This window comes from Odocoileus virginianus, chromosome 1 (assembly GCF_023699985.2).
Source record: "Odocoileus virginianus isolate 20LAN1187 ecotype Illinois chromosome 1, Ovbor_1.2, whole genome shotgun sequence".
In the NCBI taxonomy this organism is placed as follows: Eukaryota; Metazoa; Chordata; class Mammalia; order Artiodactyla; family Cervidae; genus Odocoileus; species Odocoileus virginianus.
In genome coordinates, this window is record NC_069674.1 from 20,222,780 (window position 1) to 20,234,836 (window position 12,057).

The 12,057-nt window shown below is 43.0% G+C and overlaps 1 protein-coding gene across 6 annotated transcripts in view; it reads right to left on the minus strand.

Annotated features, from left to right (window-relative positions):
- LRGUK (leucine rich repeats and guanylate kinase domain containing) overlaps window positions 1–12,057 on the minus strand; it is a 162,501-nt gene that overhangs the window by 96,589 nt on the left and 53,855 nt on the right. For all 6 annotated transcript variants that reach the window (XR_011486915.1, XR_011486906.1, XR_011486899.1 and 3 more), the window contains exons 12-15: window positions 9,840–9,936; window positions 5,869–5,982; window positions 2,941–3,142; window positions 2,129–2,224 (exon numbers count right to left, since the gene is read on the minus strand). Coding sequence is in view for 1 of the 6 variants with exons in the window: in XM_070465613.1 (XP_070321714.1) it covers window positions 2,129–2,224; window positions 2,941–3,142; window positions 5,869–5,982; window positions 9,840–9,936 (509 nt within the window). In the remaining 5 variants the exon portion in view is untranslated. The remainder of the gene's footprint in view (window positions 1–2,128; window positions 2,225–2,940; window positions 3,143–5,868; window positions 5,983–9,839; window positions 9,937–12,057) is intronic.

Below are 12,057 nucleotides of genomic sequence, written 5' to 3' on the forward strand. Positions count from 1 at the left end.
ATGGAAGCCTCATGAGATACACTGTACAACTGGATAGGCGAAGCTTTCTAAAGAACAGAGCCTGATGCAGAGGAGGCAGCCAGGCAGGGTGAACACTGCCCACCCCTCACTGGACGTGCCCCTCCACGAACTGAGTGAAACCTTCCCTCCTCCAGGGGTGCCCGCTTTCACAGCGTGCACTTTCTTCTGGTATTTTCTATCACTTGTCTCCTATGAGACACACCCGGGAGGAAAACGCTGATCACTATATGTTGGGTGCTACCATTTTCCCACCAATCTCATTCCAGGATTCCAAGGGCACCTCACCTCGACAAAGTGTGTAGAGTTGCAAAACAACACAGTCAGTTTGAACTTTGGCAAAAACTGTGACCTGACCTGCTGCTGGCTAGCCAGGACACAACCCGGCCAGCAAGATCCTACTGGGCAGGGTCACAAAGGCTGAACCACACGACTGACCGCCTTAGCGTGCACAAGCACGAATGCAGGTCAGTCCATCGAAGAACTTCTTTCGTGAGGACATTCTTTGATGATGATGATGATGATGATGATGATAGCAAAATACATGTAACCTAAAATTTGCCATCTTCACCATTTTTAAATGGATGGTCCAATAGCATTAAGCACACCTACACCATTCTCCAGCCGATCCTCAGAACTCTTTCCATCTTGCAAAACTGAAACTCTGACACCGTTAAACAACATTCTGTTCCTCTCTCTCTCCCAGCCCCTGGCAACCACCCTCCTTCTTTCTGTCTCTATGATTTGTCTAGTCTGGGTACCTCATATAATTGGAATCATGCAGTATATGTGTTTTTGTGGCTGGCTTATTTAACTTAGCAGAATGTTCTCAAGGTTTATCCGTGCTGTAGCAGGTGTCAGAATTTCCTTCCTTTTTAGGCTGAATCATATTCTGTTGTATGTACAAACCATATTTTGTTTATGCATTCATCCACCAATGAATGCTTGGGTCACCTCCATTTTTTGGCTATTGTGAATAATGCTGCTGTGAACATGTAAAGACATCTGTGCAAGACCTTGCTTTCAGCTCTTTTAGGTATATACCCAGCAGTGGGATCACTGGATCAGATGGTGTTCCTATTTTTAACTTTTCTGAGGAACCACCATACTGTTTTCCGTAGCAGCTACACCATTTCACATTTCTAATTTCTCCACATCCTTGCCAGCACACTTTCTTTTTTTTTTTCATGGTAGCTATCCTAATGGGTACAAGCTGGACTTGGGGGAAAACTGTTAAAAACGTCTCAAAATACTCATGTACTGAAATTCTAAGTTAGGGCTTTAGAATTCCTAGATTCCAAGGAGAGGCACTCACATATCCCATTTTATTTGCTGCACATGATTTTTGAGGCAGGTGGGGAGCATTAACTCCATCTAACAAGAGGGCAAACTGAAGCTCAGAACAGCTAAGCAGCCTGTCCCAGGGGGCAGCTGGGCCAGGACCAGACTCACATCCTCTTCCATTATACTCTGGAGGGCCACATTTTGAGGACCAGAGCAGTGCAAACAAAAAGGGAAAGAATCTCTTGGACTGAACAATGCTGTCAGGCAGAACACCACCCCTGCCCCTAAGGAGCCAAACTGCCAGAAGGCTGAGTTCTGAACCGTGGGACTGACCCGTATATACTAGTACCAGCCTGCAAGGTACTGCCCAGCACATCCTCAAAGGACAGTCCTCTGAGATCCATTATGGTCACCTTGACAAACAGACGGACACATCCAGAGGGGCTGATTCACACAGCTTGCTTGTGGGGACAGTAACACCAGAGGAAGGACAGGGATTAAAGAGTAAAAACCAGCTTTAGAGGACTTCCCTGGTGGTCCAGTGTCTAAGACTCTGTGCTCCCAATGCAGGGGGCCCAGGTCTGATCACTGGTCGGCGAACCAGATCCCACATGTGACAACCAAGAGTGTGCATGCCACAACTAAAGATCCTGCATGCCACAGATAAGATCTGGCACAGCCAAATATACAAATAAATTTTGTTTCTTTTTAAAAAAAAAAAAAGAACTAGCATTAGCCTGGTTGATGAGTCCTCAAATAACAACCCATAGATTTGTTCTCCTTTCAACACAAAGTAAGTTCTGGCACGAAAGGGACAGGACCGTACCTGTGGTTGGAACCAAACTCTTGGCAGTTACCTCAGAAAATCCGAGGTATTCTCTAATGAGCTTACTCAGCTTTTGGTAGGCGACATCCAGATCATCTATAGCAGAGGAGAGAAGGTACTTTAGTGACAGACGTATATCAAAACAGAGCCAATCTGTGGCAATAATTTTTTAGTTAGATCTAATTGCATGAATATCATGGTAGGCAGAATTCTAAGACCCAGTGACACTTCACCCTTGCTTAATCACACACACACACCTTGAGTGTGGGCAGAACCTGTGAATCTGATGAGCTATGACTCCTGTGGTTATGTTAGGTTATATGGCATCAGGGACTTTTGCAAACGTAATTAGGGTTATTTATCAAGATCCTCATAAATAATTTACTATCCTAATAATAAATATCCTAGTAAAATATCCTAATAAATAATTTATTATCCTAATAAATAATTTGGGTTATTTATGAGTTTGGGCTAATCAAAAAGGAGACTATCCAGGTGGGCCTAATCTAATCATACGATTCCCCATAAAACGAGGGCTTCTGTTTGGAGAAGTGTGAGGACACTCGAAGCATGAGGAGAAACTTAATGGGCTGTTGCTGCCCTGAAAGTGGAGGGGGCTACACGCACAGGACCTGAGAGCAGTCTCTAAAAACTGGGAGTCACCCTTGGCAGACAGCCAGCCAGCAGCCAGGAACCTCAGTCCTACAACCATAAGAAACGGCCTTCAGTCAACAACAAGAATGTACTTTGGAGCAGGTTTTCCCCCAGTGATCTTATACTTCAAAAACAGAACTCTGCTGAAAGTTACTGACCTGCATTGATTACTGCATCAAAGTATCCTGGATATTTCTGATTAATTTTAATATAAAGGTCCACTCTGGAGACAGCAAATTCAATCTCTACACGACTGAATAATCCTTTTCTCCTCAAGTAGCCCTCATATTTTTGCTTGTCCATGGGTACCACCAGGATATATCGAGGCTCAAAATAGGAATGTTTTAAACTTCTTACACCCTATGTATTTAAAGAAAAGATAATAAATTAGAAACAGAGACACAATTTAGAAATCATTTAGGAAATATGTGACAACATAGGTTTAATAAGTAGTGTTGTACTGAAGAATTTGTTTATTCTGTATAATTAACTATTGTTTTCCTACAAACACCTCAAGATTGGATTACTTCTATCTGTGTATCAAATATTACGTTATCATTAGAAAAATAAGAATTCATCCTACCTGGTTATCCTTTAACGTTCTAAGGAACATGACTGTTAAAAAAGAAAATTGCTAGTGACAAATAGGTATGCTCACAGAATACTGCATATTTATAACTGAAAAGCAATTTCAATTCTACTTTTCAAAAGGTATCCTTGCAGCTGCAGGAGACAGAGATCTTACCAGAGAGAAAGGCTCCTCTGTTTCCCCTCTGTCATCAACTTGGTCCCTTCCTGTTCCTAAATCAGCAGCCTGGCGGTTGGCTGGCTCCTATTACATCTCACAGCCCATACCCAGAGCATGGGAAGGCCAGGCTCCTGATACCCTGGTAACCAGGAGCCCAGGCAAAGCAGGGAAGCAGTGGTAGGCAGTAGTGCTCTGAGGAACCGGGGCCTGGGTCAGGACTGCAGCTCGCCGGCTCCTGTGACTCTGTGCCACCTCCTCTGTGAAATGGAAGTTCTTTCAAATGGACTCTGAAGTTCCTTCCATCTCAATCCAACCATCAGTAGTTTAACTCAGTGTTCAAAATCTTTGTTTTTAAAAATTCAAGGGGAAGAAATGGAGACTGCTTAAAAAAACACAAAAAACAGTGTCTAAAAGGGTCAATGACAAGGAGAGTTTGGAAAAATGATTTAGCTGGGAAGAACCAGGAATAAAGCCTGGTTTATAGACTCAACCTCCTGGCAATGAGCAGGAGGAAGCTCTCAGGGAGGAAAAAAGTAAAACAGGAGCCAGAACTCAGAACCGCTGAAATGGAAAAAGGTAGTCAACTGGAGCTGGGGAGTGTCTGCACTCAGATGCATACTTTTTGTTTCTGCCTTGTTCAAAGAAGACATTTTCTGGGAAAGGTCTTTGTTGTTGTTGTTGTTCTGGCTAATTAGCATAGAAACAAAGCAAACCTTCTCAAGGATGAACAACCAATCAATTGCAGGAAGATAAGAACGGCAGGGTTTTAAAGTTAGGGAAATTAATGAGCTGGAAGAAACGTGAACACTTTCACTGAAGCGAGGCAACACTTATCTCCTGGACGGTAGCCCACCAGGCTCCTCTGTCCAAGGGATTCTCCAGGAATATGAGCCCAGGTTGTCATTCCCTTCTCCAGGGGATCTTCCAGGTGCAGGGATTAAACCCAGGTCTCCTGCATTGCAGGTGGATTCCTTTATTGTCTGAGGTACCAGGGAGGCCCTTGTGGGGACTGTGTGTGTGTTAGTCGCTCAGTTGTGTCCGACTCTTTGCAACCCCATAGACCGCAGCCCACCAGGCCCCTCCGTCCATGGGATTCTCTAGGCAAGAACACTGGAGTGGGTTGCCATTTCCTCCTCCAAAAGAAACTATAGAAAGAAAGAAAGTGAAGTCGCTCAGTCGTGTCCGACTCTTTGCAACCCCATGGACTATAGCCTACCAGGTTCCTCCATCCATGGAATTTTCCAGGCAAGAGTACTGGAGTGGGTTGCCATTTCCTTCTCCTAGACCCACACAAAAGACCAAAAAGGGATCACAGTCTCCTGCCCTTCAAAGTCAGAGAGGAAAAAAATTTGAGGGAGAGGTAGTCAATAGTAATGGAATACCTGACTTACCTAGATTTTGTTTTCTGAGTGTTTGGTCTAATGGGATCCTTTTAATTACTTTTTTTCTTTCTGACTAAAAAAATGTTACACTGTTCAGAGAAGGTAACTTGAAAAAAAAAATCAACTGTATTTGAAGATCTCAAATATTTAATATAACTACATATTTTTTAAAACAAATGAGTTGGATATTCCTGGTTTTACCCTGGAGTCAATTTGAGAGAGGGTTCTATATATTCTAACTCCAGAAGATCACTGTGGAAAGATGGGATATTGGGGAAGAGACAAAGATCTGCTGAAACCTGAGAGCCTAAATTGCTAAAAAAAAAAAACACCATATATATATACATGGAAAATGGTAACCAGTGAGCAGCTGAAACCAAACACCAGCCTACCCTAGGCATCTCCCCTGGAGAAGGGAGAGACAAGTTCAACAGCAGGGACCTGCCACTGTCCTGTGGGGACAGGGAGCGACCTTCACACCCTGTGGGAAGTATTTTCTCTGATATCACTTATAGAAACAGAGAACCATGCTCTAAAAAGAAAAAGGGATAATTTAGAGAGGAAATAACTCAGAAAATAAATCTTGAGTGGCTGTTTTACTCCATAGCATTTGGGTGATGTCTTGTTATCTAACTCCAGTTGAATTATTTATATCTTGCTAAGCTAATTAAAAACTTAAAATTTCACATTATTACTACTTTTTAACTTTTTGACCATGCTATGTGGCATGCAGAATTTTAGCTCCCTGACCAGGGATCAGACCTGAGCCTCCTGCGGTGGGAGCATGGAGTCTCAACCACTGGACCACCAGGGATGTCCCCCAAATCTCACCTTTTGTATGCATTCCTTTCAGGCCTAGAAGTGTGCTGCCTGCACACCATAGCCTCCTCCCCAGTCCCAAATATATACACAGTTTTACACACTAAAAAGAAATTGATTGAACGGAAAGTACTTACTTCTATTTCCATATGAACACAGCTTGCTAAGCCATCTCTTGCGATACCTTCTATGGTGTCCCTACTTAATCCGTACTTGTGATTACCATAATTATAGGTTAGAATGAATTTCCCCTGCAAGGGAAGAAGTAAAAAGACTTTCCAATAATAGCTGCCATCATGGAATTTAATATAAATTAAATGACGTGATGTCTTCTTTCTATATGAGTCCATAAAACTTACAAATATTAGCAATTACATAAGGATGATAATGGGTTTAAGAAACTTAATATCAAACTGTGATGGAGAAATTCATTCAGAATTCCTAGCTGGCAAAAAAAAAAAAGAAAAGGCTTTTGGAGATAATCTGCTGACCAAATGTCAGAGCAGAGTGAAGGCAATGAAGCTTATGGTAAACAGATCATTCTGCTCACTGACCCACTTCCTGCCAAACGTGTGCTATAAACCTTCATTACGGAGAAAGCAAAACTAATAGTTCACTCTGTGTCTCGGCCATTTTGGCTCTCCCAGTGCACCAGCTCTCCCCGCAAAGCTTCCATTCCCAAAGGCCGTCAATTACAGCCACATCCTCAAACCTTTGCATCCAGAGATAAGCAGTAAAAAACAGACCCCTCCTGCTTTTCCTCATAAACACAGCTTTTTATTGGAACTTCCCCAAATGTATTCAGCATTGTGTGTGCCCTCGAGACATTTGAGGTATAAATACTGCCTTCTCTTTATATTCTGGAAGCCCAGTTCTTTCTGAAACTGTAGGCATGTGTAAAAAAGAAAGAAAAAAAAAAAAGAACTAGAAACATCTCTCAAAATTGTCTTGACTTTTCCTTTGATGATATGATATTTACTAAACCACAAGGTGGATGCTGATGACAACAGAAGGAAGAAAAATGTGGACATCCTTGGCCGCTAGGACTCCTCGGATACATGATTTTGAAATAAATAATGAAGTGAAAACTCCTAAGGCTGAGCCCCATCCACCGAAGACCAGCAACAGCCAGCATTGTCGTTACAAATAGTAGCAGCTTGGGGGTTTGATGCTACCCTGTGCCTCCTGGCCCGGAGGTTCTGGAGATCAGTGGGGATGGGGGGTGGGCTACCTGTCGGGGGGTGGTGTTGGAAGGCCATGAAAGGGTGTCCCTCAGGCGGGATGGGCCTCTGGGCCATGTGTCTGGTGTGGGCAATGAGAAAAATCCACACCCCTCCCATGGCAAATGAAATTTATGTTATACCTCCTAAAAGTTAAAGACTCAACAATAAATATCCTTAATACTTTACCCACTCAGTGTCATACTGTGTTCTTTGTAATAAACACTATGACTCCTTTCCTTTTAATATCTATATTTTATATACATACACACATACACAGATAAACAGATATCTGAATCTCTTGTCAGGTATGACATATTTTATCTTGTTTACTGTGACTCACCCTGTTTTTATAACATGTATTTGAATCACTTTCCAGATGTATACTATGAGTTTGCTTACTTGTGTGTACAAGGGCACACAAGTGGATCCCAAAAACATCTTTTGGAAGAAGGTAGGGTTGGGAGAAATCTTGCATTGTACTTGTGCACAAAAAACAAGCCTTGTTCAACTGATTTGTTAAGAATTGAGATGAGTGGTCCCCCAGCTTCCGGAGAGGTATACTCCTGTCATGGCTTCCTGCCTGTGGATTTCTTCATACAGAGCAATCATCTTATCTCAGACACCTCCAGATCTGCGGTCTTATTTCCACCAGGGAAGAAGACGCTCTGCAGGTGAGTGACTGTGTATGTGGCCTTAAGAAGGGTTCACGCGTCTGTGGGCACATGGAGAGATGATCTGTGTTTTGGGGGGTGTGGAGTGTATACGGAAGTGTGTGCTAGTCTACGTGTGCCCATCAGAGCGGGGAGGTGTGACCGGTCCACGGCAGGTGTGCAGGAGTGGGGTGTGCCAGGGCTGTCTGTTAAGGGGCACTGTGACTTGGAAGGGGGCAGGCTGGCTGGGGAGTGTTCCGTAGAGGGGTCCTGTGTACAGAGGCTGAGTGTGTGGGTGTGACTGGTGCAGCTGACAAGGTGTCGTGAATTTCTCCTCTCTAGGTTTGTCTCTCTTCACGAAACAGCCTCAAGCTCTCTTTAAAGAGAAGATCTTAACGACAAAATTCAAGTTAACAATGATGATATCACAGTGAAGACATGCATGTTAGCAGAGGCAGTAAAAATCAGTGCTTCTCCAGTACACAAGAACTTTCGTCATGAGAGTAAAACTAGAAGACTAAATACAGTCCAGACGTATGGTGATTTCTTAGACTAGGAACTGTAGGACTTACTCGGTTACAGACATGATAAGGTCTGAAAAATCAGGGAGCCCATGGGGACACTGAGAGCAGTGGAACTAAATCAAGAAAAAATGCCCCAGACTCTACCACGAGAAATTAACAGCAGTGTGGGGAATTAGTTGTCTTTCAACCCAAAGAGTCCTAAGAGAATGCTTCTTACTAGTATCAAGATAACTCCTCAGAGTTCTATTATGGCTTTTAGAAATATAAAGTCTCAGAGTACCCTTGGTACATTAAACTGAACTTCTAAAACATAGCCCTAAGAGAGAAAATCATAAAGAATTTCCAAGATGTTCTTCTGACAAGATTAAGAGAGAAAATGGCCCAGGGACTATAGGGTTTTCTCACTTGGTTTCTCTGTGAATGCAAGAGAAAATATGTACCATGTGTAAAGTTGGGCATTCAAAAGTAAACTCACAGCAACTGCAGACCTATGCTTAAATGCTCCACAGTTGCCTGCACTGAGGTGTAAGCCAGGTCTGTTATTTGAGGATGGGGCAGAGAAAGGACAGATGAAGGAGCAGGGGGGAGAGAGGAGGGGGCCTGCAGCAGTAACAGCATCACTGGTTGGATGGTAATCTTTCAAAGGCAGAAACAGAGATTAGTCCTTAATCCTGTCCTTCACTAGGCTTCAGGGGGAAAAAAAGTGGTGTAGGATTAATGTAGTGATAGAAAGAAGATGATGATAAGATAAACAAAATTAAGGCCCATGCCTGAAAAGAGAATAAGAGGCTTACAGATTTATCAGTAGTGATGAAGATATGAGATACTCTTTAACTGAAGTCATGGGTGGATAATGTATTGACATTAATATGTACCTTTGATAGACAAAACACGCTAGGGTTGTGAGGATTCACTTTGCAGGTGAAGGGCCAAGAAAGAACAAATAAATTATTTTAAGGAAATGAACTCAGAGACAAGGTTGTTGTGAATTACTACCGATGACTAGATGATCAGGGTTTCAGGGGGTAAAGCTTTAAGTTGAATAAAACTATCCAGAGCTCCTATGAAAGGGACCAGAGCAGCGTAGTGACCCTCACCCAGGAAAGCCACAGACCTCAAAGAAATGAGGAATCTTCTCTGATCTAATGTCAAGGGCTTCCAACTGCGTTAATGACCTGCCTGCCGGCTCTCTGGGACTGAGGACTACTCACATAGCGATGTTTCCGGGGAAGGTTAAGGCTGTGTACGTGTCCAGGGCAGACCAACTGGCTGAAATGGTGTGCAGGGTCACAACAATTAGAAAGCACCAAAGATAGCAAAGAGGGAGTGGTCTGTGGACAGAACATGCCAACTCCCTCGAAGTGCTCAATTTATAAGTTAGCTGAGTAACATCAGTTTTGTGGGAGTCATTTATCTTGAGTAAAATCTGATCATAAATAGCAGCACCTGACAAACACAGATCTCAAGAACTTTTCACGGTGCTCTTTCTTCCATTTTCTTAAAACATCTCTTTATTTGGTTTCATTGGAAATTTACAGTATTTTCTCCAAGATCATAAAGCAGCATGTGGACGATGATATATCAAAGGTGTTAAAAACACAACTCAATGAGAATACATCCATGTAATTGTTCTCTTTCTTATCATGATTTCCTAATACTTCTACCAGAGAACATGTATTTCTTATGCATTACACAAAAAGAGCAGTCTTACCGTGTTTTGCATTTCATCAAAAACTTCTTGAGAGATAAAATGATAATCAACCCGATCTCCTTCTCCAAAGTAAGGCAGTCTGGTGGTGTGACAGGCCCTGAAAACAGAAAGTATATAACTCCTATCTCTTTCTATTAATTTGAAATTCAAAATGGAAAAGGGTTTGGCATAAAGTGTTTTAAAAAAATTAAAGTGGATCCACAAATCATAAAGTAACATAACCATGAAAACCCTGAGTTTGGCAGTGCTAGACACGTTCACTTGCTATAGTGTATAGGGATTATACAAATTTTGGATTCAGTTCGGATCAGTCACTCAGTTGTGTCCAACTCTTTGTGACCCCATGGACTGCAGCACACCAGGCCTCCCTGTCCATCACCAACTCCTAGAGTTTATTCAAATTCATGTCCACTGACTTAGTGATGTCATCCAACCATCTCATCCTCTGTCATCCCCTTCTCCTCCTGCCCTCAATCTTTGCGAGCATCAGGGTCTTTTAGGATGAGTCAGTTCTTCGCATCAGGTGGCCAAAGTGCTGGAGTTTCAGCTTCAACATCAGTCCTTCCAATGAACACCCAGGACTGATCTCCTTTAGGATGGACTGGTTGGATCTCCTTGCAGTCCAAGGCACTCTCAAGAGTCTTCTCCAACACCACAGTTCAAAAGCATCAATTCTTTGGTGCTCAGCTTTCTTTATAGTCCAACTCTCACAAACATACATGACCACTGGAAGAACCATAGCCTTGATTAGATGGACCTTAGTTGGCAAAGTAATGTCTCTGCTCTTTAATATGCTCTCTAGGTTGGTCATAACTTTCCTTCCAAGGAGTGAGAGTCTTTTAATTTCATGGCTGCAGTCACCATGTGCAGTGATTTTAGAGTCCCAAAAAATTTAAGTGTTGGATTACCAGCACTTTGTTGGATTATCAGCAGTAAGTTTTCACTTATTGTTCTTTACCACCTTCTGAGTCATGACCTCTAATATCACATCATCAAACTTTAAGAAATAAAACAATATTTATCACCCATATACTTTTCACCTGGATGTTTTCATAGTCTCCCTGGTCTATGGCTATTTTCTGGAATGCTCCCTACCCCACTCCTCCATCTGGTTAGCCCACTTGTCTTCAGGACTCAGTTTAAGTGTCACTCTCAAAAGGCCTTTCTGGACCCCCTGTGGCCGGGTGATGCACCTCTTCTTTATCCATGGGCAGTCTCAGTGCCTGCCGCCAACTCCTCCCCCACTGCCTTGTTCAGGACCCCATCTCCTCCACTGCTGGAGGGTGGAGACCAGCCCGCTCCTCACTCCTGCCACGCTCATCAATCTGTATGAACTTCCCGTGAGGATCCAGGATTCCAACACTGAATGGCATTCTCAGCTCAACCAGAGAGGGCCCTTCTGCCCACTGTCTGAAATAGCATCCCCACAGCTTCCCTGGTGGTTCAGATGGTAAAGAATCCACCGACAATGCAGGAGACCCAGGTTTGATCTCTGGGCTGGGACGATCCCCTGAAGAAGAAAATGGAAAACGGCAACCCGCTCTAGTATTCTTGCCTGGAGAATTCCATGAACAGAGAGGAGCCTGGCGGGCTGTAGTCCCTGAGTCTCAGAGTCAGACACGACTGAGCACACACATGCACGCAACCCAGCTCACCACACCCCAATTACTCTGTTACTCCTTCTCTTTTTTTCCCTATCTTGCCCAGGAGGATGTATGAATAATAAAGGGAGCACTTTGTTTCTAAAATTTTTTAAAATTAATTTTTAAAATTTTCTGCCATACCACAATGTGAATCATACATAAGTATACATATGTTGCCTCCTTGAACCTCCCTCCCACCTCTCCCCATCTCACCCCTCTAGGGAGTCGCAGGGTACTGGGTTTGAGCTCCCTGTATCATATAGCAAATTCCCACTAGCTATCTGTTTTACATATGGTAATGTATGTGTTTCAACGCTACTCTCTCAACTCATCCCACCCTCTGCTTCCCCCGCTGTATCCACAAGCCTGTTCTCCATGTCTGCATCTCTATTCCTGTCCTACACATAGGTTCATCCTTACCATTTTTCTAGATTCCATATATATGCATCAATATACGATATTTGTTTTTCTCTTTCTGACGTACCTCACTTTGTATAACAGACTCAAGGTTCATCCACCTCATGAGAACTGACTCAAATGCATTCCTTTTCATGGCTGAGTAATATTCCTTTGTA